The sequence below is a fragment of the Elaeis guineensis genome, chromosome 10, assembly GCF_000442705.2.
Source record: "Elaeis guineensis isolate ETL-2024a chromosome 10, EG11, whole genome shotgun sequence".
Lineage (NCBI taxonomy): Eukaryota > Viridiplantae > Streptophyta > Magnoliopsida > Arecales > Arecaceae > Elaeis > Elaeis guineensis.
Genome location: NC_026002.2, coordinates 33,220,198 through 33,247,704, shown reverse-complemented (window position 1 = coordinate 33,247,704; position 27,507 = coordinate 33,220,198). Strand labels below are relative to the sequence as shown.

Below are 27,507 nucleotides of genomic sequence, written 5' to 3'. Positions count from 1 at the left end.
TGATTCTGGGATTAAATTTCTGAATATTCTAAATAAGCACATGATCTTTTTAGGAATAATTATCTGATAGTGAAAGTATAATCTATACATGTGGCAAAAGAAGAGCCCTGGCAACATTTGATTGTGTGATGACGACTTTGTTTTTCTCTATTTCTCTTGTCAGCGAACTTAGAACAGACCCCATTTGAACAGGAGAATTTGTGAAGCCTGTCTTCTTTGTGTTGGGTGGCATCGTGTCGCTGATTCACTGATAAAAACATTAAGCGAACATCTCCAATGCAATTCCAGCATTTTTTTTCTAGTCACAAGGTTTTCAGTGCACCTGATGCTGTTGATGTTGTTTTATAAGATTTGTGCATTACAGATGAAGCCTTGTGGAATGATCACCCATTGTGCCCAGGAATTTTTGTCTTTAAATATCTTAAAAAAATTGGCATTCCTGTCATAATTGACCTAAATCACAATATTGCAGGTAGCTGCAAACGGCATTGTAATTGCAGATCTATTAACTCAGCTCGGCATAATTCAATTTAGTTTCATCATGGTTTGTTTTGCGTTAATAATTTTTTCAGGGACCTCGTCCCTCTCTTTTCAATTGAGTGCTTCCTATCCAAATGGATAAATTTTTTTTATTGATCTCGCTCAGCAAAAAAAAAGAGATACAGCTCTTGCCAAGAATTCGAATAGGCAAAGTGATAGGAGATCCTATCCCGGACAAATAATTTTCTTCCCCTCCTACCCGATATGAGGAGAAGTGTGGATTTGATCTGACAAGTCTGCTCTCTCCGTTCCTCCTCATCAAAAACTCCAACTCTCTTTTACCCTATCTCCAATTATGGTTGATCATGATTGATTTTATTGCATATGTTTGAATTTTAGCATCTGTATAAGTTTTTTTTATTGCTATAAAAAAATATTCATGGTATCCGATCGGCTCTCACCGCCCATGCTCTTGCTTACCATTATTTCTGTTAAATAGCTCCCCCATCTACCACATTTCCTATTTGCTGTATTCCCTTCCTATATTCTAATCTTTGGACACAATTTTTTAAAAGTTATAATCAGGATATCAATTGTAAACTTTCAAGAATTCAATGATTCAATTGTAGTAAGTTGAAAGTTTAAAATAAAGATGAAAAACCAACACAAGTCACGAACTTTTGGCATTATTAATTCTGCTTTTTTTTTTCGCATTACAAAATCATTCCATGTTGGACAATGACTCAAAAAAAGTAGCCGAAAAACAAGCCATAATAATCCAAACCTAATTCTAACAGATAACAGTATAGTCATGCAAGTTTGAAACTGAATCCTGCTGAGTGCTGAATCTGGCCTCAAAATCTTGTTGGTTCCACCCTGAAAATCCAGCGCGCTGACATCCTTATGCTTGCCACCAAACTCGCTGCATTCATTTCTACCAAAAAAAACAAAAAAATAAAAAACAAAAATAAAATAAAATAAAATAAACTCGCTGCATTCATCACGTTTTTGGTCCGCAAACCAACCCCTGAGCCAAGCGCCTCGGACGGGGGTTGTGTATCTTTCGCCCGAAAGAAGGATCCACCTTCCTTCGCGCGAATCCACCGTTAGACCGCATAGGTCACATCACGATCTGTGCAGCATGATGAGTGGTGTGTGAAGTACTTTGAGAGCTGTGCGGGGCTCGATCGCCGTCGCAAAAGATCGTCATTGTTTTGCGCCGAATCCAAAAGTATCCGGGCGAATCCGTAAATTTCTAGGGTATCCAAAGGGATCGGTCCTAAAGTGTCGCCCTCCTGAGTCCTGCCCGACCCCCCACCAACCCACTGTGAATCCATCGCCAACTACTCTCCATTTCTCAGAACCATCGCCAAAATATAAAACCGTATAAATCCCAAAGTCCACCAAACGACTTCTCTTCGAAAAGTAACAACCCACATCCCACCAATGGCGGCTGCTGCCTCCGCCGCCGCCTCCTCCAACCTCCGCTTCCCCTCCAATACCCACCGCTCGTCCCGCTTCCAACCACCATCCTCCGCCGTCCGATTCCTCTCCCCCGTCCCTCCTCCCCGCCTCCGGATCTCCCTGTCCCGCCCCGCCCGGCTCCCCCTCCTCGCTGGATCCGGGGGGACCGGCGGCGGCGGGCTCGGGGACACCGGCGGCGGCGGTGGAGGAGAGGATGGGGACTCGAGCCGGAAGAACCGGACGGAGGCACTCCTCGCCCTGACGGAGCTCGGTCGGTCTCTGGACACCCTCCCCAAGGACCTCGCCGCGGCCGTGGAGGCTGGGAGGATCCCCGGGGAGATCGTGCACCGCTTCGCCGAGCTCGAGAAGTCGCCGATCTTCCGGTGGCTGCTCCAGTTCGGGGGATTCAAGGAAAGGCTTCTGGCTGATGACCTCTTCTTGGCTAAGGTCGCCATGGAGTGCGGCGTCGGCGTCTTCACCAAGGTCCTTTCTTTTTTCCTCCTCTGACAGTTTGTCTCGATTTTATCTGTTTTGGCCACATAAATAAAGATTATCACCAAGATCTTTGCTTGTGCCTTTGGCTAATTTTAGGTTGTTATCTGTTAATATTCAAATGAAGGACCTTTGTCCTCGCCTGTGTACTTTTCTAAATGGAAGTCTGAGAAGCATTTGAAGATATTTTAGGTCAATGCAACTCAGTCCGTGTGGGAGTCAATGCTTGATCCAAGCTTGTTGTGGCATCTTTGTGCCGTTTCTTGTTGTTCTAGTGTAGTAGTAATGATGCATCTGTTCTATTATGTAGAAGAGCGGTTAATTGGCTTCGTTTATTGTTGTAACTGACACAATGACGTGAGGGTAATCTGAGCATAGATATCTTAACAATTACAACTAATTCTTTTGCTGCTGCTGTCGTGCTAGTCTTTCTAAAGTCTAATTCTATTTGCACAATAGGTCAAGTATTTTGGAATGGAAAAAGAATATGAGGTGTGTATTGGGATGTATAGATCAAGATTAAGGTTTTTAGTTCCTCAGCTTGTTATTTATGTAAGCACTCAAAGTAATAAGTACCACTGGTTCAGTCCTTATATATACAGGTCATCATTTTACCTCGATTATATGTCATAATAAAAGAGTTTAAAAGGAGAGACGATAAGCTGGAAACTATGTAGACATGTTGATAGCATAGAAAAATGTCCAACCATGGTTGAAATCCGTCTAACAATATATGTTACACCAGGATCTTCTTTGGTAGGTAGGTACTATGGGAAAATGTTTGCATCAAACATAAAATGTGGCTTGAAGAGAGACTTATTCCCCTATTAAGAATATTGATTTGTGGAAGAACATGATCTCTTACAGTAAGAATAGGTTCTCTTAGGATTAAAGGCTGCTCAGTACTTATTATTGCTTTGCATTAATTTAGAACTTTTGACTCATGCTGAATTTTGTAATCACCTCATATGTATTATACTTCTTCTAGATATCCCGTTTAATTCTCAAACTTGATAGATTTGACTGTTATATTAATTTTAGTTCTATTTTTCTTTCTCCAAGGACCAGGAATGGCATTTGTACTTTATATTATGGTTGATGCAAGATGTAAAAAACTGACAGAACCATTGTATGCACTGCACATGCTGTGGTATTCAACTATTAAACATGTGAGACAACCAGATATTGGCAAAATGGGAGTTGATACAAGGGTGTGCTGTGGTACATACTGTACGAACATGACTGGTACTTGCCCATAGTGTGGTATTTCAAACCTTGGGTTCATATACACTTCTCTTTTCCTATTTTTATGAACATCAACTGTTTACCCTGCATGGTTTGATGTGGTGGCATTGGAAATCCTTTTTGCTTTATTACTGGACATCAGAGTATATCTATAAACCAAAATATTAATATGTTGGTGAAGGAAATGAAAATACTACTGTATTTTCTTGTATCCCAAAGCCTGTGTTGACTACACAAAGTCTAGGGATGATGTACTGGAAGTCTGGAAACTTCACCATAATTCAAGAGAAGGTGAAAAGAAAATTGAGGATGAGAAGCTGGTGAGGTAGTGTTTGCAAGATCTATATGGATGCTAGAAGCTGATGACACATCCTATTTAGAGACAATTCCACAAGCTATTTGAGAGTCCAAGTTAATAATTCGACCATATCATTTTGAATGTATAGAGTGTATAGTGATATATGTAACACCTCATGCTTGTGGACAGCCAAAGTATAATTTTGTTTTTGATCTATTTTGGCTCAATTAGGCAATTTGTATCTCTTATGGTTTTTTTTCTGGGTAATTCTCACAGGAATTGCATTCAATACACATGCAGTTCTTTTATGATATATCCCTGTAAAAACCTGGATCAATTAATTACTAATAAAAACTCAGCATTTCTTCAGCTTTTTCTTTCTCTTTTCAGCTAGGATCTTGGTTTGTTATGGGCATTTTTGTTGGCATAATCTGGTATGTTTTTCCAGCGAATTCTCTAATGGTCAGCAGTGTTGTGGAAAATTGTTAGCTGAAAGTTTATTAGTTTAAAATTGTTAACTGAAAAGAGACTAGAACTGAAAAAAACTAAATTGTGGTGTTGATGATTGGATTTGATCGGATTTGGATAACTAACATGGCAAGGATTCTGGAAGTTTAAATGGAGGGAGCATATGAGAACCCATGCAGGTATGTATTTAGTCTCATATCGATTGTGCACTAGGGTGATGTTGGATATTTATACAGGGCCAAGGAACCTCAGTAATAACTTTTGGGCTAGCCGTTTTGGGTGAGGTTCTTGGGTTGTTACATAATCAGATCATGATATTTACTTTTTTATTTATGTGCTTATTATAATATTGTTTATTGTATCAAGAATTTCCTATCCTAGGGTGGCAAATTACTGTGTATGGGTTAGTTCCAGGTCGGACGATAGCCTAAAATTGCAGTTTTCTGTCAGACCCAGAGGTGGACTTGGAGAACTTATATGTTTGAAACAGCATCCAGTTTTAATTTGGCTGACCTGTATCTGACCCAGTTTGACCAAATTTGATCCAAACAGTGAGCATTGTGCATAATGCAAAACAAATAGAATTTTTCTTTCTTGATTCAGTTGTACTTTGGGAAATCTTCCTATTCAACTTGGTTTTGAAGCTTTATGCTAAGAACTTGAATTATCCGGATTTTGATTCAGATAATGCTTTTTTTGTTGGTCTGGACCTCATTACTGGACAAGGTTTATAACATCCAGATTTTTTTTCTTTTTTTGGGGTTAATGGAAAAAATCGAACAACAATTTTGCTTTGATTATGTCTTATTGCATCAGCGGTACAACAACCAAATTCCCCAATTTTTTTTTTTCAAAAAAAGAAGAGAAAAATTATCTTTCTGTATGCAAACTGTTTAGACTGAATGAAATCTATTAGGATAAAATTTTGTTTATTTGCTAAAGTGGTGATTGCTTTATATGATCATTTTCAGTTTCCTTGCATTTGTTTCTAGCCTTATAAATTTTCATTAAGTTGTTTTCTATGACTCTCATGATGCTGCTGATCTGTTTGGCTTATATTTTTTTTCAGACTGCTGCAGAGTGGGAACGTCGCAGAGAGAATTTTGTCAAAGAATTGGATTTTGTTGTTGCAGATGTGGTATGAGTTCTTCCAGAAACATTTCCTTTATCTCGTCATAAAGCTCAATCTTTCAACTATTGAAACATGGACACAAAAAATCATCACTGTCTACTCTTTCTTCATTCTCCTTGATCTGTCGTATTTTGAGAAATTGCTTTTGATTATATAAATGGATAAAAAACCATCATGTCAAGGATAACAAATAAAACTTTCCACTAGGCCATTGTGGTAAATTAGATTCTAGAACAATTGAGCTTGTATCATCTAGAATGACCTCCTTCCCACCCCCACCCCATTGATAATAAAAATGAAACTGGTTCTAGATCTTGTGTAGTTTCCATCTATTAGAACATGAAGCTGTGTGATCCTATTACAACATGTATGTACATACATATGTATGCACGTATGAATGCAAGTGTGTTCCCATTTTCTGGCTAAGCAATTTTTGGTTGGGAAAAAACCTGATCAAGTTTTAAATATAGGTGGGATTGTAGGGCATCCCACCATCTCTAGTGTCAAGACAAGATGAGTCGGGAAATGGACCTGGAGGTGATGCGACATCCATTGTCCTGAGTTCTATGACACAGGGCATCACATTTCACAAAGAAACTAGGACAGCCCTGTCTCACAGTATTTAAAACCTTAGGCCCGATAAAATAGTTTTTCTTAGATAATCTGTTTTCATTAGCGGAACCCTGCCTACGTTCTTAATATGTGGTTTTTCGCATGCTAATTAACCCTTCATTTTAGGCGATGGCCATAGTTGCTGATTTTATGCTTGTTTGGCTCCCTGCTCCAACTGTTTCTCTTCGACCACCTCTTGCATTCAGTGCTGGACCTATTGCTAAATTCTTTTACAGCTGCCCTGATAATGCTTTTCAGGTGAGTGTTACTTGTCCATGAGGCAATAAAATCATTTGAGATATTTTGTGCAACTCTCATTTATTACTGGGAAACATTTTTTAATGGTTGAATTTCTGTTTTTTCCAGGTTGCTATGGCTGGAACTTCATACTCATTCTTGCAGAGAGTTGGTGCAATTGTGGTAAATTTACAAATATGCTTCATTTGGTTTGTTGTGATAAGCTATTTGTGAAAAGCTATATGATTGATTTAGTTACTACATGGTTAAATTGTAATTTTCCTTTTTTTTTCTTTTTCTGTACATTCAGAGGAATGGGTCCAAGCTATTTGCTGTTGGGACTGGCGCATCTCTGGTATGTTAGATTCTTTTACTGATTGGAGGCTTTCTTTGTTAAATTTCAGCAATTCCATGATTTCTTTTTAACCATGATATCACTCACATCTTCATTTCTTCTTGGTAAAGTGGGGTAACTTATGATGCTTTTATTTATTTATTTATTTTCGTATTTTATATTGTTCTGTAGTATTTCTCACGTACTCTTGTAGATCCATAGATGCATGATTTATCGTCCTTCAAGATTCTTTTGCATTCTAGAAGGTTAAGAAATGGAATGTTTGTGTTGAACGTATTGCAACAGTGTATTAAATCATGCCCAATTGCTTTTCATAACTGTCTCTGACAATGACCCAACCCTTCAGTCAAGTCCATCCCCATGATGTCTAAATGGTGCCAATAATATCTACCATCTTGGTTTAACTTTTTGATGACCTTCTCTTCTTGAAAGCACTCTTCACTCCTGCAAAACTTGTACATGTTAAATTTTTGTAGTAAGGAAAACTCGGTTTCCTGTTGCTTATCAACATTATAAAACCAAACCTACCAGCATCCTCTGCTTTTGGGAAATTGCACTTCACAACTGTCTATATCATTCATGTGTTGCTTTCCCATAGGTTGATCACTAAGCATCATGGTATGGATTTGGCAGTCGATTCTACCATTTCCCTGGTGGTGCCTATATTCTGATTTCACACTTGAATTATGTTGTCCTTGCAATTTATTGTTTTTTACTGGAGTAACATCTTTAAGGAATTGTTTATTGGTACAAGTTCTTTCCAGAAGTTGTGTTTTTCCAAAGGACCAAGTGTAGTTCATGCATAAATGAAAATATTTAATACTATAATTAAATTGTCTACTTTCTGAAGTATTTCCTTCGCATTTTGTTTTTTGTTTTTATTCATGAGTATGTTTTATGGATTATCAGTATAAATTTGATACATGTTTACTCTCAAAGCTTCCAAAGTTTAAAAAATATGGCTGAAAAAATGCTGCTCAATAAGCTAGTCAGCATATCCTATATTCATTTATTATTTTTTCAGTAAATTCTTTAAGCATGGTAATGGATAAGTAACCAGATTACTCATAAGCAAAAGTTTTCGGCTGTTCTCTGAACTTACTGCTTTTGCAGATTGGTGTTGGTGTGACAAATGCCTTGATTAATGCAAGAAAGGCATTGGACAAGAATTTTGCTGGTGAAGCAGAGGACGTCCCTATATTGTCCACTAGTGTTGCCTATGGTGTCTATATGGCAGTGTCAAGTAACCTTAGGTATGTATACCTCTTAAGCAATCATATAATTGAAGTTTTCTTCCAACATTTAAATGAGATCAATCTTGCAACTTCTAACAAAACTTATCAAAAAGTTTGGATCTTGTTGTCAAGTGACTGAAAAGTTGAAACTAAGGTGTTTGGTGATGGCTTGTCATCATCATTTCTGGTTAATGAGCTAGACATTTCTTTATTATCTCTTATTCAGGATCTCTTACGGGTTCTCTTTTTTCATAACGTTCTTTGACACATTCTTTCTTCTATGCCAGATGGTTATGCGTGCATATGATAAGAATCTTGCATGTAATTCAATACACTGATCAAAATAATTCAAACTTTCAGTCTTGATTTCTGTGACATATTTCCTTGAAATCTGTCATGATCCAGGACACAAACTCACTCGAATCTTGAGTTGTGACTGTTGTAGCTGATCAAATGGATGCTGGATAGCAAAGATAACATTTAACATAACAGTACAGAGCCCAACTTATTGGAAAACAAACTATTAGTTTTAGACAAAATTCAATGCAACTTTACGATAAAATCTATTAAACATACCTTGATCGAAGCCAAACTATGCTAATCTATTGTAGAGTTGGTGGTGCTTTAAAGGTCACCAAATCCCCAAAATGCACCTTCCAAATTGTTTCTTTATTATCTCTTAAAATGCTTGCTATTTCTTAAATTTTAAGATTTCATAAATCTTATTATGCTAAAACATTGTTAAAATCCAAAGGTCTGGCAGGAAAAAGTCTTGTAGATTAGTCTGGGCGCATCACCCATTTCAATACCATTCAGCACTTTGTGCATTGATAGAATGTTCATATTACAATATTTCATATCCATATGCAGTTGTCTAAGTACAAGAGGGCCATTATAGAAATCGTCGGTACTTGTTATAACCTATATCAGGATATGTTCCTAGTAGTTGAGGCCACAACCTTCACTATTATAAATGTTTGTTATATCAAAATAAGAGGCCAAGTTTTTGAAACAAGGCAAACCAAATACCAATTGGGGATGGTAGATTAGTTTGGGCACATCATCCATTTCAGTACTATTCAGCACTTGGAGCATTGACAAAATGTTCATAATACGATATTTCATATCCATATGTATTTGTCTAAGCACAAGAGGGCCATTAAAGAAATCACCTTTATTGGTTATAATCAAGGTTTTAAATCCTGTGGGATAGGGGTGTCTCGGTTTCTCATGGAATGGGATGCTCCGCTGTCTCATCCTATCCTGACAGCGGTCCTCATCATGTGATCTGGTAGATATCTTCCGTCTCTCTATCCTAATTTTTTTTTCTTTTCTTCTACCTTCCTTTCTTTCCTTTCTTTTTTCTTTATTTCCTTATCCCTTCATTTCTTTCTTCTTTCCTTTTTCATCTTCCTTCCTTTCCTTTTCTTCTCTTTTTCCTTCTTTCTTTCATTTTTCTTCTTCTTGCCTTTCTCTTTTTCCTTTTTTTCATCTTTCCTTTCTCTCCTCTTTTTTCTTCTCTCTCTGTGTGGATGAGTTTCGGAGTCCCGATCCTATCTTGGTCTCATTTTCTCACAGAAATGGGACGGGATGGCCGAGACGCCTCCTGTCTCACTAGGACGTAAAACCTTGATTATAACCCATATCAGGATATGTATAACTATGGGTGTAGCTTATAAAAGTGAAGTGAAACAAACTATCGAAGTGAAAAAAAACTATCTTTACCCAATTCAGGCTTGCAACCTTGAGTTTTACATGTGCCTAGTTGTTGAGGTCACAACCTTCCCCATTATAAACATTTGTTATATCAAATCAAAGGTCAAGTTTTTGAAAGAAGGCAAACCCAGATAGCAATTGGGGATTGAAGAATGAGTGATTTGATCTAGTCACATGAATGAGGATCAGAATTCAGAAGTGACTGGATTTACTCACCAATTTTGTGAGGGCCCACAAGAGTTTGTAAAGATTTTCTTACTGATATTTTTTGAATTTTGGATGTTGTACTCTTGATGGTTCATTAGTGGTTCAAGAATATTTAAACATTGGTAGAGCATGGGTTGGACTACATTACATAATATAGAGATCCTACTTTGACCTGCCATTCGGTGTGCATATGCGCTGATACTGGTTTTGAGAACTCTTCTGATATCTCCATGGCAGCCTCTTGTAAAAGTTATTGGTGCACTGAGAATTTCAATGAAAATGTGAAGTTCACTTTAATTAGTTGAAACTATAATTTAGACAACCAACAAATATTTGTTGACTGATCTTTGAATAGCAAATCTCTAAATATTGCTGCAATCATCATAAGAGAGGGATGCACTACATTTAATTAAACCTAGAGGGGATGTCACATTAGCCTTTGTTCATAATATTAGCTGCCCATGTTAAAGGTGATGTCGGAAGGTAGAACCAAGTTTGTTCTGCATGATATTTCCTGGCAGTCGTATCTCAAACTTATTTTCATATGATCGGACTATTGTCAAGTTGTCAATCTCATTAATTAGGAATATGTTGTCAAGATGTTGGTTGTCATGATGCGACAATCTTGCTTATGCTGTGCTGTGTGCGATCCCATGGGAGAAAAGAGTAGTGCAAGAGACTTACCTTTAAGCAGGCAAAAACATAGGACACTGAAAGGAGCTGCTCAGAAGTCAAAGGCCCTTACAATACTCCGGAGAAGATTTGTAGGTCCAGTGATTTTCGAGTTTTGGTAGATGGTGAGAGAACTCTAGGAGATTCTAAAGCTCCTAGAAGCTTTTTATGTTATCACATGAGAACAATATATAAGATGAGTAGAATTGCAAGGCAATATGTAGGTTGTCTAAGTGCCAATTGACAAATGCCATGTGGCATGTCTATGACTAGGCTAGGTAAGAGTGTGTTAAGGGCCCCTCATCTTGTAAATATCGAATTTCTAAGAATTAAAATTGTGTTTAGAGCAAGGATTCAGGTCCCAGTGGGACGTTTTGTGAGACACCGGGATGGGATATCATCCCTTATGTTGGGACGGCGTTCCAACATTCCAATCGGGATGTGTTGGAACATTCCTTGTCCCAAGTGTCGGGATAGGGCGGACCGGTGGCACGTTCCATTCCATGAAAAAATTAGGACAGTCCCACCCTACGAGATTTTTAACCTTGGTTTAGAGCGTTCTACCCTCTCTCTCATGCTCTTTGGTGGAATGATTTACATATGGAAGGTAGTGGGGAATGGAAGGTGGGCAGTTGCATCAGAGTTGGGTAGCTTAAAGGTGGGGTTGGAGTAGGATAAGGGTTGCAAGTCACGTTAAGAGGGTAGAGACTAGAGAGAGACATAGTGATAGTTGAGAGGGTGGAAGGAAGTAAAAGAGCATGGGTCAATGAGGAAGTGTTGAGTGAGTGGTGGAAAGGGGAATACAATCAAAGAATTAAAGCTACAGTCCGCACGAAATCGTATCCAGTTACCATGTTTCTGAAAGTAGTGGGTAGTGGACCAAACGGAAGAGTAGTCCCAAATGCTAAGCTGTGTTGTCATGGGAAAGAAGAAGAAGAGGAGGAGGAGGAGGAGGAAGAAGCAGCAGCTTGGACAAGAATCGCAGGGGTGTTGGATTTAGGGTAATTGCTAAATTAATTGGAGTTGGTATTCAAGCACATTGGCGGCCTTTTCTCTGGATGCAAAAGTATCCATTCAGCAATCAACCCAGCCCCTTTATGACTAACTAAATTCATTATCTTGTTAGAGTGATAGGACTATGGGTTTGCAATACTTTTTGTAGAATTTTCATTTTTCTGATGAACATTACTTTTGCAGAATTAAATATGAATTCTAAAAGTAGGTTATATTCGGTTTTGTTGGAACAGTTTTCACATAAACCATTATCAGTTTGTGATTCCGTAACTTTAAATTCATATGCTGTCCAGCACATTTCTGCTGTAACTACTTAATCAAGTGTGAACAAATAAAAGGTATGAATTAGTCATTTCTTGTTAATTTTATTGATAGATCATTTCTTGTCCTTGACAGGTATCAACTATTGGCGGGGGTAATAGAACAGCGAATCTTGGAGCCATTGCTACACAACCACAAACTTGCTTTAAGTGCATCATGCTTTGCAGTTCGTACAGGAAACACATTTTTGGGATCCCTAATGTGAGATTTCTTTAGGGTTATTTCAGGAATGTTTTAGCTATAAATTGCTTTAAGTTTCCACATATCTTTAAATGGACACCTCCTTTTCTGTTGAGCAGGTGGGTTGACTATGCCCGCTTGGTAGGAATCCAGAAGATTCGGGAGTAGCTCATAGCAAATAGCTGAATGCTATTACTCTCCTTTCATTCTGGCACAAACATTTGCCGAAACCTCACTTGGAGAAAAGGGTGCTTTACATTTATGCTTTTTCAGAAGTTTCACAACTTTGATGATCAATTTGGAAGGCCATTTGCATCTGTCAAGATTAATTTATAAATTTCTTTCCATATTGTTTTCCTTCCTGCCTTGCTACAGTGGCAAGTTTTGATTTTTTTTTTTTTTTTTTTTTTTTGATGTTTGCATCATAGCAAAGAGTTGATTTGTCAATTTATTGCAATACAATTTTTTTATGGTATGCACAATTTCATGCTATTGTTTGTTTTGTAAGCGCCATATCTAGATCAAGTCTTTGTATATAAGTCAGCCAACCTAGTAGCTTTTGGGCTGTCTTTGGGGGTTTCAAACTTCAAAATCCATCCTTCTCCTAGCTGTGTCAAACTATATACATGTTAGCAAGGTTCATCGTCTTGATGCCGAATCTCTATCGATAAAATTTTATTATATTATCACTATGGGGTATGGTACAATGTGATAATATCGGTATGGAATGGTGTGGCGGTGGGTGGTGCAATGAAGAAATTTTAAGAGGTGGGTTGTTGAGAGGACAAAGTTAAAATATGGAAAAAGCATGAGGGGGATAAATGTCGAATATTTTACTCAAAATAAAAAGCTAAAATTCTATGATTTAAGAGGTTTATGAATGTTCACCAAACAACTCAATACTTAACTGTAAAGACCATAATTCCTAGTTAAAAAACTTGTGATTATCACAATTTCATATTTTTGGAGCCCATCAAAATGCACCCTAAAGCTTTCTATTTGAGAAATTGACATCAAATGTCAATTTTGTGCTATTTAAATTGGCAACATTACAATCCAGTGCATTGGGCGGCTGCGCTCTGGACCATCATTTGGAAGGCAGAGGCAGTGTTAGTTTTGTCCGTAGCGGAAGCGGAAGATGGGAGGCTGCCGATGTCATCATGCTAGTGGGTTCGAAATCCCAGCTGGAGGACCCTGAATTCGCCCCGAGAATGAGAAGCTAGCGTTCTCAACAATGGCTATGGGCTTCACCATCCTTTTCGCAGTCAGTCGCCATTCAGAGAGAGCAGTTTGTATATGAGAACAGAGGGATATTAGTGCATCGGCGGGATGCCTGCACCGCCGAGACAGAAGGCAAATCAACGGGATGGGGATCAGCGGGAGAGCGCCCTTGGTTGGTGGAGCAGAGAAAGTTGAAGACTTTCTAGAGGTTTTTGGTAAGGTTCACTGCCACGCATGCGTTCACGATCTCTAGTTTTACTGTGGTATAAACTATTTTAAAATATTGTATTTAGATGATCTGTGGATGGGTTTCATATATAAAAATTTTATTCTGAAAATAAAGTATAAATTTGATCGGGTAGAAACAAATAATTTCTTGACTCCCATGCTCGACTCAAATCTTTTAAATGTAACAATAGAAAATAAGAAAATTGTGAAAATAAAGTTGTCTTCTTCTTTTTTGTTTTGTTTTGTTTTGTTTTTTTTTTTTTTATTACGATCTCTCTATTCACACCAGTGAAGTTTACATCCCAAAATCTGGATTGGATAACTCTTTTGGTCACGAAATAATCAGAAAAAGCTAAAATCCTTTCCCACTTGGAACAAGTTGGAAGATATTCTTCCCAATCTTCAACATTTCAGTTTCTTTCTTTCACTCTTCACCATCTTTTTTTTTTTTCCTACGTAAAGCCAGACAAGCTCTCCTTCTTTGAAGTTACACTTCACTTGTTGCTCGTCATATTGTCCTTAATCACCATGGTGATCTGTGCAACCATGCCTCAACCTTTTGATGCATCTTTCTAATGTTCTCCAAAAATCATTGAGCTTGTGTCTAGTCTCCTTCTTGCTTACTACCTCTGCAATTCAAAACCTACTGTGAATTCTAGATCGAACAGATTCTTAGCAAATAATCTAAATAAACCTTGATGAGTGATTTCTTCGTAGAACTATGATAGCTCGATATATGCAAACCGGATACTGGGCAAGCTATCATTCGTAAAGTTTGGATATTTGTGAAGGAATGATCGCACGCCCGACCAATCAAATCAGGATGCAGCAAACTTCAAAATTTTTTTCTCGATCCGACATATGGACAGATCGAGATCCGATCTCGATCGTGGTCAGATCGATCATGCATGTTGCGTAGGTAGAAGAACTCCCAGTCCGATGATCCGCAGATTCGAGGTTTGTTATTGAGCCGCACACGTATTTAGCATCTACAGATATTCACTCGGGCTTAGACTAGGATACTCTCTCCATTTTCGATTCATTTACTCCTAGACGAACCTGTAAGCTCCTAGATCAGCCTTGGATCTGATCTCCGGCAAAGTTCCGATCAGTGCTAGATCGCAGTCTTCTTATTTCTTCACGTAGATCGGATGGAACTCGATACTTTAGGACCACCACATGGAATGCCCAACACCTTTGGACGTGGAATAGGATCAGAGATCAAATAGAAAAGGGGAGATGGCATGGAGAAAAAGAGAGGAGATATGGAGACTTTGTTATGATCAGCAAACTTGTCAAACTGTTTGACAGGGACTCTTTTATAGATATTTGATCAGATCAAATGCCTTAAAGAACTCTACTAAGGCACCACCCATCATGAATTTTTTTCTCATTTTTGTCGCACAAAATCATCGAAACAACTCAGATAGGCGTGGACATGGATAAGGTAGTTGTCGCCTAATTCAATCCTCTACGATTTGAATCCAAACGCTTCAAATTCGAATCCGAATTCAAATCCAAATTTGAATTCAGATAAAACCACCTCATTCTTATCCTTATCAGCAAGTAGATGAGGTTTATCCCCTTCTCTCTCCCTCCCTTATCTCCAAGTGGCGCACGCCCCTAGATCTTATTCATATGGGGCATCCCATCCATTCTGCAAAGAAAAATTAGGATGAAAAATGTGGGGCCCCCCGGATCATTTAATTCTCACATGGAAGACTTACTTCAGGGACTCCAACTCTTAGTGTCCAAAATGAGCTTGCTTAGATTTGATAAGTCCTATCCAATAGGGAACCCAAATCAAATAAGAGAGAATGGGTTTAACCATGTGCTAGCATAGCTTCCTTAAACCCAAAACTAGGACTTAATTAATCCTAATCCAATTAGTCTATACTTAGCCCAATTATGCAATCCTAGACCAATACCTTTGTTTGTGTGACCCCATAGATCTAATTCTGTCTAGCAATGAGATATGTTGTGATTTCCATCAGCAACATCATCGAAACTCTCTTCGATAGATCAAAACTCTTTCCAATTCAACCAATTAAGAATCATTGATCATCAAAATGATTCTTAATTAGTCTCACAATCCACCAGTGACACCTAGTAGTATGTGGTAACAATCCAACAGAACTAAATGATGAACCTCTAAGTGCAGTTACCATGTGATTCAATTCTCATGAGTCCCGACAAGACATAGGTTAAGGATAACTCATCAAACTTGATTCTTGTCATATGTTAGAATCAATCGATTCGAATCTGATGTGAAATCCAATAGAAACTTCTTTCTATTTTTCACACTGTCATGACCATGGGCTTTAGAACTCAGCTTCATGATATACATAGGACTACTCATCTAACGAGGTCGATAGATTCTATCTTGATGCGCACCATATTCCTATAGTGAGTCTATTGCAGTCAATTACACCTCAAGACTCTGTATGACTAGAAGATCGAGTTATCATGTAATCAAACTATAACAACCTCACCGTGAACAGTCGAGGCACCGCAGATCAAAGAACTAATTATACTACCACAGTATTGAGTTAGTCACTGATGAGTAGATAAGCATTCTAATAACTACTCATGTTTGATCATGCTCAGTATCCTTGTTCCTAATAAGCACTTGCACTCTCGCTCTAGTGTCTTCACACCATAGATTCAAGATTCATCTATCCTAAAAAAAATAATTATGCACTAATCTCTTCGGATCAAACACCATCCTCATGATGATCCTATGATTGGGAGTAATTTATGAATTAATTATAATGACACGTATCTTAAATTCTCAACTCTTGAAAATATGTATCACTATACCTATTAACTCAATAAACAATTCAGAGACACTTAATAACATAAATATTAATAGACATAAATCTAATTTTATCAATTATAAGTCAATATTACAAAATATATCCTAAAAAAATATTACAAGTATCGACCAATCTGACTTCTAGGGCATACATCTAACAACCTCCTATTTGATCTAAAATCAATTGGCTACAAATCTAAGTTCCATCTTCTCAAAGTAGACTTTAGTCTTTTGCTGGCTCAATTGCTTCATCAGTGGGTCAGTTACATTATCCACAGTATCGACTCTCTTCACCTCGATATATCCTTTCTCGAGGTAATCATGGATGATGTGAAATCGTCGTTCGATGTGCTTGAATTTTTTATGAGACCTTGACTCCTTAGCTAGAGCTATGGTATCGTTGTTGTCGTAGTAGAGTGGGACGACATCTGATGACATCAGACCTAGCTCCGCGATAAATTTTTTGAACCAAAATATCTCCTTAGCAGCTTTCGATGCGATGATGTATTATGCTTCCATAGTGGAATCTGCAATAACAGGCTGCTTGAAACTCTTCCAGCTTACAGTACCATCATTGCACAAGAAAATACTGTCTGATGTCAACTTTCGATCATCAATGTCAGACATAAAGTTTGAGTCAGTATAACTTTGTACCCTCAACTCTCCATTATCAAATATCAAAAATATATCATTAGTTCTTCTCAAATATTTAAGGATACATTTCACAAAAGTCCAGTATTTTTCTCTTAGATTTGACTGATATCTGCTCGTGACACTCACAGCATATGCGATATCAGATCGTGTACAAAATATGACATACATGAAGCTCCCAATTGTCGAAACATATGGGATCTCGCTCATGCGTTCTATCTCTTCCAATGTGTTGGGATATATTTTCTTGAAGAGATAGATTCCATGTCTGAAGGGTACAAATCCTCTCTTGGAGTTTTTTATGCTAAACCTCTTCAACATCTCCTCAATGAACATCTTCTGTGAAAGGCCTAGCATCCTCCAAGATCTATTTCTATAGACCTTAATCTCCAAAATAAGGGATGTTTTCTCCACATCTTTCATAAAAAATTTCTTGGACAACCACAGTTTGACCGACGTCAGTATGAGAATATCATTCCCAATAAGAAGTATGTCATCTACGTACAATACGAGAAAGGTGACAGCACTCCCACTAACTTTTTTAAAAATGCACAGCTCCTCTTCATTTTTTATGAAATCAAACGATCTGATTACATCATTAAAATATGCATTCCAACTCCGAGACGTTTACTTTAGTCCATAAATGGACCTTTGCAGCTTGCAAACCTTGCGATCTCCATCACTAGAAGTGAAGCCCAATGGCTTCTCCATATAGATATCTTCCTCAAGATATCCATTAAGGAAAGTCGTCTTCACATCCATTTGCCATATCTCATAATCGAGATATGCTGCAACAACTAGCAATATTCGGATGGACTTAAGCATAGCAACTGATGAAAAGATCTCCTGACAGTCAATACCTTTGCGTTGACTATACCCTTTAGCCATCAATCTAACTTTAAAGATCTCTACTTTTCCATCCGAACCTATCTTTCTCTTGTAGATCCATTTGAATCCAATAGGTACAACACCCACTGATGGATCTACTAAGGTCCCAACCTAGTTTGAGTGTATCGAGTCAATTTTTGACTTATTGCCTCTAATCATTTCTCGAAGTCAATATTTAATATTCCCACATCATAGATTTTGAGATCCTTACCATGTACCCCATTCCCAGTGAGGAACATTTCCTCAATGTCCTCTGTGATAAAACCTAAGTATTTTTTAAGAGGATAGAAAATTCTATTTGACCTACGAGGTGGAGAAGGAGATGCACGGATTGGCTCTAACTAAATCGGTTCCTCAGGTTTCGAAGTTTGTGGCTCTTCAGAGACTCTTTTCGAGCCCAATTTGTCTCTCCATGCCTCCATCTTGAATAAACTATTTTTCAAGAAAGATGACATTTCGACTCACAATCATATTGTGGTCTTCCGAGATATAGAAATAGTACCCTAACAACTCTTTAGGATACCCTATAAAACGAGCTCTTAGGAACCTAGAATCTAACTTGTCCATCTGTTGTCGTTTGACATGGATCGAACAACCCTAAATCTTAATATGACTTAGACTGGACTTCTAACCGTGCCATATCTCATATAATATGGTAGGAATTATTTTAGATGGAATCCTATTCGGTATATAAATTACAGTTAATAGACTATGATCCCAAAGAAATATAGGAAGATCAGCGAAGCTCATCATGGATCAAATCATATCCAATAGGATTCAATTTTTTCATTCTGAAATCCCGTTGAGTTGAGACATTCCAGGTGGAGTCCATTGTGAGACTATGTCGTGCTCTTTGAGATAACCTAAAATTTTTCACTAAGGTATTCGCCTCCTTGATCTCATCGAAAAATCTTAAGAGATTTTTCAATTTATTTTTCTACTTCATTTATGAATTCTTTGAACTTTTTAAAGACTTCAGACTTGTACCTCATAAAGTACACATATCTGTATCGAAAAAAATCATCGATAAAGATTATATAGTAGGAATAACCTCCTTTGATCGACATATCGAATGGGCCACACACATCAGTGTACACCAGAGCAAGTAACTGTGATCTTTTCCCCATGTCCTACAAAGAGAAGCTGGGTCATTTTTTCTTGAAGCCATGACTCACAGACCGGATATGACTCAGTAGTGAACGAACCTAAAAGTTCGATTTTCTCCAGCCTATTAATCCTGTCTTCTCCTATATGACCTAGTCTTAGGTGTCACAAATATTTTTCGTTAATATTATCTCTAGATCGTTTAAATCCTACGTGATTCATATTTTGCTTGATATAGTTCACAGAAACATCCACATGTAACTGAAAGAGATTATTTATAAGGAAACCACTACCAATCTTTTTATTTTCAAAATAAATATTACAGTGATCTTTAAAGAAACTAATTACATAATCTTTTTATGTTAAACAAGAGGCAGAAATTAGATTCCTGCTTGCAGTAGATACAAAGTAACAACCCTTAAGAACTAAACTAATTTCTAATCATAGTTGCAGAGGGTACGTCCCCATAGCCACAATAGCAAGTTGCCTTCCCTCAGCCTCCTACCATCCTTAAGACCCTGCAAAATAGTGCACAGGTGAGCCCTAGATCCAAAATTTATCATCCAACTGGATGTAGAAGAAACCGTCAAATTAGTTTCTATAATGAGCATACCTTCAGAGTGTCCGCTTTCTTATTCTTGAGGCTCGCCAGATAACTTAGACAGTTCCGCTTTCAATGACCATCCTTGTTGAAGTGAAAATATTTTTCTTCTCGACAGTTTTCTTCTTCGGGACTTCCTTCTTCGGCTTGCTGTCAACCTTCTGCTTCTTCGTGAGTTTCTTCTTTCCAATAGACTTTCTTTTGAAATTTCACTCCACAGTGAAAATAGAACCCCTTGAACTCTTCAAGGTACCCTCAGTGGTCACCAGCATATTGACCAACTCAGCTATGGTGCACTAGATCTTATTCATATAAAAGTTTACTATAAACTAAGCATATGAATCAGTCAAGGATTGCAGAATGAGGTCAATCTGCAACTCCTTATCTATAGACATGCCGAGCTTCTCAAGCTCCTCTAGGTCTTTGATCATTGTCAAACAATACTTATGGACCGACTGTTCATCACGCATCTTCACTTTGAAGAGTTGCTTAAATACTTCATAACAAGCTACGCGACTCTACTCACTATACAACTCTTATAGATGAGTCAGTATCTGCCTAGTAGTCTTTATGTCTTCGTGTTGGCGCTGCAACTCGTTAGACATTGAGGCCAACACGTAGCACCTAACCTTATTGTCGTCATCCAATCACTTCTCATAAGACACTCTCTGATTAGAGGTTGGACGGACTGAAAGAGGAGGAAGGTCCTGACCGAGTACATAGGCTATTTTCTCGGAGCTCAAGACGATCTTAAGGTTCTGAAGCCAATCCTTAAAGTTTGGGCCAGTCAGTCTGTTGGTGTCAAGAATGCAGGCAAGAGGGTTTGAAGCAGTCATTTCCTACAGAGAGACGAAGATTCTAATTAAATTTTATAATTAACTTGATTAATTTATTTTAAAATTTTATTTTAAAAATAAATTAGGGCTCTTACTATTTTCTCAGATCTTTTATTTAATAGTTATTAGGTCTAACCCCATCTTTACCCTGGAACATCTCATGCTATAGTGTGATTGCGTCTTCCTTGATGCAACTGAGCCGTTGTAACCAGTCGAGAACAGTCAACACCCGAAAGGGTCTGCATAACTACAACAGTGGAAGACCGCTAGACATAATATTTTAATGAGGAGATTTAGATTTATGTCTCATCCTTAATTAGTCATAACGATTATGACTAATTTAATGGCATCGGCTAACTCGAATCAATAAGCAACCTGATTTAAAACTTAATCAACCAAGTTGATCAGATAAGTGTGATCGTTGGAAGGATTGCAAATGCTTGCCTTAGACACAATTTGTTCATAACCAGGTAAGCATGATTCTAATTAAAAACCATGATCCAGACTTGCTTTAGACACCAATTAATCAATTAGAATCGAATAGGTCAGCTTAGACTTAGGCTCGAACCATTGAACTAAATTAGATCTTTGAATTGATCGACAACATATGGTTGTTAATCAATCTGACCAATCTACAACTATTAGGTTGGTCATGAGCATATTTGATCCAATCCTAATCAATTTTTGATTCGGTTTAATCAACCGCTTAAATTAGACCTAATTGAGCGACCCATATCCATAACCCCATGCTTTATGCAATGAAATTTTGATATGAAATTCTCAATTTTAGATCTTTTAGTTTCATATCTTAATTCTTAATTAAGTGCATTATGAATATGAGTTTAGTTTAGATATTAAAATAATTTTAGATATAAATAATTTAAATTTGTATCACATACAAAAGATCCTAGGATGTTTGGATCTAGAATTTTATAGAAAATTAAGTTCTTCTTCATGAGACATCACAGTAGCACCCCTACATGCCATAAGAGAATCCATCGATTAGACAAGAGAGAGACTTTAATTCCTACTTCCTCTTATGATCAGACGGTCCGGTGATATACCTTTTTCAAGTACTAGGCTACTAAGATATTAAACTAGATCTATGCATCTTATGCAACATAACAATTATGTAAAATTTTATGCACTTAATTAGATTACTAATTTTTATTTTTTTTAATCTTTTAGTTTTAGATCTAATCCTTTTTTAATTCAGATCTAAACACAACTCAGATCTAATCTTATTTAGATATGATCCTAATCTTAGATGCATGATCCTTGCAACCTGGCTCCGATACCAGCTGAAGGAATGACCGCACGTCCGATCAATCAAATCAAGATGCAGTGGACTTCAAAAAAAATTTTCGATCCAACATGCGGTCAGATCGAGATCCAATCTCGATCGTGGCCAGATCAATCATGCATCTTGTGCGGATAGAAGAACTCCACAATCCGATGATCCATGGATTCGAGGTTTACTGTTGAGTCGCGCATGTGCCCGACCTCTACAGGTATCTACTCGGGCTCGAACTAGGATGCTCTCTTCATCTACGATTTGTCTACTCTTAGACGAATTTGTAAGCTCCTAAATTAGCTTTGGATCTGATCTACGACAGGGTTCCGATCAATATTAAATTGCAGCCTTCTTATTTCTTCACATACAGCGAATGGAACTCGATGCTTCGGGACCATCAGATGGAATGCCCAACACCCTTGGACGTGGGATAGGATCAGAGATCAGATAGGAAAGGAGAGATGGCATGGAAAAGAGGAGAGAAGGCGCGGAGACTTTGTTATGATCAGCAAACTTGTCAAACCATTTGACAGGGACCCTTTTATAGACATTTGATTAGATCAAATGCCTTAAAGCAAAAGGACTCTGCTAAGACACCACCCACCACGAATTTTTTCTCATTTTTGTCATACAAAATCATCGAGAAAACTTAGATAGACGTGAACATGGATAAGATAGTTGTCGCCTAAGTCAATCCTCTCCGATTCGAATTCGAACGCTTCAAATTCGAATCCGAATTTAAATCCAAATTTGAATTCAGATAAAACCACTTCATTCTTATCCATATCAGCAAGGAGATAGGGTTTATCCCCTTCTCTCTCCCTCTCTTATCTCCAAGTGGTGCATGCCCTTGGATCTTATCCATATGGGGCATCCCACCCATTCTACAAAGAAAAATCACAATGAAAAATGTGGGGCGCCAATTCCCCCCCCCCCCCACCCCCACACCCTCAATTATTTAATTTTTATATGGAAGACTTACTTCAGGGACTCCAACTCTTGGTGTCCAAAATGAGCTTGCTTAGATTTAGTAAGTCCTATCCAATAGGAAACCTAAATCAAATAGGAAAAAATGGATTTAAGCATGTGCTAGCATGACTTTCTTAAACCCAAAGCTATGACTTAATTAATCCTAACCCAATGGGTCTACACTTAGTCCAATTGTGTGGTTCTAGACCAATACTCTTGTTTGTGTAACCCCATAGATACAATTCTATTTGGTAATGAGATATGTTGTGATCTCCATCAGCAACATCATCAAAACTCTTTTCGATGGATCGAAACTCTTTCCAATTCAATCAATTAAAAATTATTGATCATCAAAATGATTCTTAATTAGTCTCATGATCCACCAATGACACCTAGTAGTATGTGATGGCAACCCAGCAAAACTGAATGATGAACCTCCAAGTGCAATTATCGTGTGATTCGATTCTTCTATTGTGAGTTCCGACAAGACATAGGTTAAGGATAACTCGTCAAACCTGATTCTTGTCATATATTAGAATCAATCAACTCAAGTCCGATGTAAAATCCAATAGAATTTTTTTTTTATTTTTCACACTGCCATGGTCATGGGCTTTAGGACTCTGCTTTATGATCTACATAAGATTACTCCTTATCTATTGAGATTGATAGATCCCATCTTGATGTGCATCCTATTCCTACAGTGAGTTTATTGCAGCTAATTACACCTTCAGACTTCACATGGTTAGAAGACTGAGTTATGATGTAATCAAATTATAGCAATCTCACTGTGAATAGCGGAGGCACCGCAAGTCAAAAAATTAGTCACACTATCGCAGTATTGAATTAGTCACTGACTAGTAAGTAAACATCCTAGTGACTACTCGTGTTTGATCATGCTCCGTACTCTTATTCCTAACAAGCACTTATACTCTCACTCTGATGTCTCCACATTGTAGATTCAAGACTCATGTATCTTAAGGAAGCGATTGTGCACCAACTCTCTAGATCAAACACCGTCCCCATGATGATCCTATGATCGAGAGTAATTTATGAATTAATTATAATGACATATCTCTCAAATTCTCAACTCTTGAGAATATGTGTCACTATACCCATTAACTCGATGAACGATTCAGAGATACTTAATAATACAAATTTGAATAGAAATAAATTCAATTTTATTAATTATAAGTCAATATTACAAAATATGTTCTAAGAAAATATTACAAATATTGATCAATCTGACTTTTAAGACATATAACTAACAATTTAGATATATAAAAATACAGATTTCTATTACATCCAAAGTCTCAAAACTATTTTAAAAACAATACACTCTTGAACTTGTTATGCTGCTGACTCATTCAAAACTCAACACTTTCATGGTCAAAACTTCCTTGCTGAGAAAAAGATGATTCCTGGGTGAGCTCTGCCTCTCCATCAATGTGGAGAAAATATAATTAAAATTGGTATATCAAAGCCAAGAGCCATTGGCTTCACAATATAAAAGTCTTCTTATTTTGTATCATTTTTAACAAACCTAGAAAAAGATACGCATGATAGCTACCATCCGTATGTGGAGAAAAGAATGCACGAGTTCACATGTTGATTCCTGTGAAACAAGTATTTTGTAAAGCTTCAGGAAATATCTCTGACTCCATTAACTCAATCATATATATCATTTGAAATTAACAAAATAGCACCAGATATTGTATCTACTCTTTGAATTTATTTTAAATCTTTTTAGAGTTGATTGTTTGGTTCCATGCAATCGTAAAATAATTTTGGCACCAATATAATTTAACTTTCTTAATAATATAGCTTTTTATTTTTTTGATAATATGGTAGTTATTCACCACCACCCAGTCAGCCATAATTTTCCAATTCTCACAAGTTTCCACATCAGCCACATTAGAATATAACTAGAATGCCATACTTTAGTAAAATCCCCGACCCAAATGCAACACAATCATAGCACATTTTTATACCAATTGCACATCTCTGTGCTTGATTGGACGACCAATGCTGCATCGGACCACCAGAAGGTCTCATTAGCATCTGACCTACCTTGCTCCCTACTTAGCAGCCATGAAACAGTTCCCAAAAGCTAGCATGGAAAATGCTTTAATCTGCTACTTCCCATATAGCTCAAGTTGGAAGTTTGTAATTTAACATAAATGTAGACTTAAACCATGACCATCTCCAAACTCATGGAACTCACTATTCATAACCTCCATGGGGTGATAAAAAAAATCAGGACAAATCACTTATTATAACAAGTAGATTTCACTTAACAGCTACTTTCTTTTACTGTACTTCTAAACATCTCTATCAGTAATTTCATCAAACATATGGCAAGCAAAGCAGCAATTTACTATGATTCCTACTTACCTCTCTCAAGCTCCTCTTCGTAGCTCTTCTTCTTGATTTCCTTCTTCTTCTGTAACCTCGGCCTGGACTTCATGGGCTTCAGATTAGCCGCCTGGAACCCGACCATCGCCCGGAGCACGGCGAGCAACCTCGCCTCAATGTCCGCCCCGGCGCCGTCCGGTTCCAGCACCCGCAGCGCCCTCGCCACCGCCTCCATTGTGCTGACACACCCCAAAAACGGCTCCTTCCTCAGCAAGAGCTCCGACTCGAAGATACTCTCCCCCTCTTTCCCTTCGTCGCATCCCAGCGAGACTCGCACCGCGAACCGCGAAAGGAACGGCAGGCTCGCCGCCACCATCTCCTTCGCTTCCCTCCACGTCCCGTCGAACACGATGAGGACGGGATCCCTCCGGTCCGCCGGCGGGGTCGCGGCGACCCAGGCCCCGAGGTCGGCAACAGGGGAGGAGGGATCGGAGCTGGGGAAGAGGAAGAGGGCTTTGGTGGGTGAGGGGGAGGAGTGGTAGAGGGAGTCGAGGAGGGGGGAGGAGCCGAGGCGGAGGCGGCGGCCGGGAAGCAGGTAGAGGTTGTGGAGGCATTTGGAGAGGACGGGGAGGGTGGCGAGCTTGCGACGGAGCTCGTGGGGGTGGTGGAGGACGACAACGCGGGTGGCGGTGGGGATGGGGCAGGATGGGAGGTGGTCGCACACGCACACGCTCGACGGCCGGCCACAGCCGTCCCAGCACACCGCCCTCCCCTTCGTCGCCGGCGCCGCTGCCTCCTCCGTCTCACCCTCGCCAGCGCCACCGCCACCGCTGCCCCCGGGGAACGGTGGCGCTTCCCCTAAGGCTGGATCCGGTTGAACCATCAGCATGGGACAGAATGTTTGGGATATGGTGGGATGGGTCGTGCTATAATTAACGTCAGAAATCTTGCGAAAGATTTTTACCCTGTTCTAACTCTTCAACTACTTGGTATATTTTTCATGTTCTAATTTGTGGCTCTGGGATGTTATTTGTATATATTATGAATTAGCGTTTACCAAAAAAAAAATACACACTATGAATTATTTGATTCAATTATTTAATCTTATTTAGTTAAAATTGCTATTTTTAATATACTGTGCAGAAGAACTTTCTTGCCACGTGGCAAGATGGGAATGGTGCAACTCACATTTTCACTTTTTTTTTTTTTGCCAAACAAGAGAATTATTTGATGATAGAGTTGCCAATCAGTTGTTGTAAACCTGATAAACTTTTTCTCCTACAAATAACAGGATAACAGGCATCCTCAAGCATTTTTCATGCAATTTTTCTTGTAAGGAAAGTCCATTATATGTTCAGAAAGGCATCCTGAAGCATTTTCCCCTCAAGAAAAGTCCATGTTATGTGCGGAAATGTTTCATTAACATAAATGTACCTTATATCTCTGTTCTGAAATGAGCGCACACAATTAGCTCGCATGTTCGCATTACAGCAAGCATATCCAAAGACATATGAGGATAGAGCTGAAGTTTAAAATAAACCATATCTCCAAAGCCAAAAAGTGGATTTTTCTTGTATAACTCCTAAATGTTTTGATCTGCATTTGTTTCTATACTCCTGGGGAATTTTGCAGTAGCAAACTCCTATCTTAAAGATAATTTACGGAATAACAAACATCATACTATAATAAAGTGAAATAGCTTTGGTATATAGAAAGGATTATTTGTCAGTATGCAGTGCACCTTGAATTTCCATGTAAATTACGTCCTTTCATTCATTATCATCAAATTACTAGTCCGGGCAAACATCAAAGAATATTATCACAAGCAACATTAGCTCTTGCCTTAATGTTCCTAGCATCAAATTGTCAAATAGTAGCTAGAGGTATAGAAGAAAGTTAAGAAATTAAAAAAAAAAAAAAAAGTAAAATATCTGCTACAGAGGAGACAGAAAAAGGCTGGTAGCAATTATAGTCAGCGACCATATTCAGTTAGTGCAAGATATGACCCACAGCATGTAAAAAAGTTACAAGTGGGCTTGGTTTCTAAATCATCTTCTTGTTACGATTAAATGTTTCATGTTTACAGAAAACATCTATGGACTTATTTTAAACAAACAGTTTTTCATGTAATACTCTTCATCTTTCTGCTCATTTGTTGATCCTTATCTTGCTATGTAACTTGCATTTAAATCATGAGAAACTTGAAACCGATAACTCATTTTCAAGTACTTCAAAAGTGTTCCATTCATCGTTTGCTTATGTCAGGATGATCGGATGATGGCCAACCAATTAGCTAACATGATGTACAACTCCTTGAAAAGGTGACCTGTTCAGGTACCACATTCTCTTATCAAAGCACAGCAATGTTGCTTTATTAGGACAGCTTCTACTTATGCTGAAATTTTCCTGCAGGGTCGCAT

The 27,507-nt window shown here is 38.1% G+C and overlaps 2 protein-coding genes across 5 annotated transcripts; one reads left to right on the top strand and one right to left on the bottom strand.

Moving 5' to 3' along the window:
* Positions 1-1,205: 1,205 nt before the first annotated feature.
* LOC105052744 (tRNA-uridine aminocarboxypropyltransferase A) lies at positions 1,206-26,072 on the bottom strand. Of its 4 annotated transcripts, XR_012134766.1 has the most exons (3): positions 25,127-26,069; positions 24,276-24,347; positions 23,891-24,135 (listed from the first exon to the last, which is right to left on the bottom strand). XR_012134766.1 is itself a non-coding variant. In XM_073244302.1 (2 exons), exons 1-2 carry the CDS (start codon positions 25,974-25,976, stop codon positions 1,335-1,337), a joined length of 930 nt encoding a protein of 309 aa, XP_073100403.1. In that variant the 5' UTR covers positions 25,977-26,072; the 3' UTR covers positions 1,206-1,334. The 4 variants fall into 4 exon arrangements, 3 of the variants coding, with proteins under 3 accessions (XP_073100403.1, XP_010931982.1, XP_019708770.1); XM_073244302.1 differs by lacking the exons at positions 23,891-24,135; positions 24,276-24,347 and adding an exon at positions 1,206-1,414 and having other exon boundaries at positions 25,127-26,072; XM_010933680.4 differs by lacking the exons at positions 23,891-24,135; positions 24,276-24,347 and adding an exon at positions 19,360-19,553.
* On the top strand, positions 1,828-12,603 carry LOC105052745 (protein RETICULATA-RELATED 4, chloroplastic). Its single transcript, XM_010933681.4, has 8 exons — positions 1,828-2,427; positions 5,517-5,585; positions 6,318-6,449; positions 6,558-6,611; positions 6,739-6,783; positions 7,897-8,036; positions 12,024-12,149; positions 12,248-12,603. The coding sequence occupies exons 1-8, from the start codon at positions 1,927-1,929 to the stop codon at positions 12,294-12,296; spliced, it is 1,116 nt and encodes a 371-aa protein (XP_010931983.1). The 5' UTR covers positions 1,828-1,926; the 3' UTR covers positions 12,297-12,603.
* Positions 26,073-27,507: the final 1,435 nt, after the last annotated feature.

Excerpts from the sequence above, each read along its gene's own strand:
- LOC105052744 (XM_073244302.1), bottom strand. The coding sequence starts at position 25,976 with ATGCTGATGGTTCAACCGGATCCAGCCTTAGGGGAAGCGCCACCGTTC. Across the intron at positions 1,415-25,126 it reads CGAAGAGGAGCTTGAGAGAG|AAATGAATGCAGCGAGTTTG; the intron begins GTAAGTAGGAAT and ends TTTTTTTGGTAG.
- LOC105052745 (XM_010933681.4), top strand. The coding sequence starts at position 1,927 with ATGGCGGCTGCTGCCTCCGCCGCCGCCTCCTCCAACCTCCGCTTCCCC. Across the intron at positions 5,586-6,317 it reads ATTTTGTTGTTGCAGATGTG|GCGATGGCCATAGTTGCTGA; the intron begins GTATGAGTTCTT and ends CCTTCATTTTAG. Across the intron at positions 6,784-7,896 it reads TTGGGACTGGCGCATCTCTG|ATTGGTGTTGGTGTGACAAA; the intron begins GTATGTTAGATT and ends CTGCTTTTGCAG.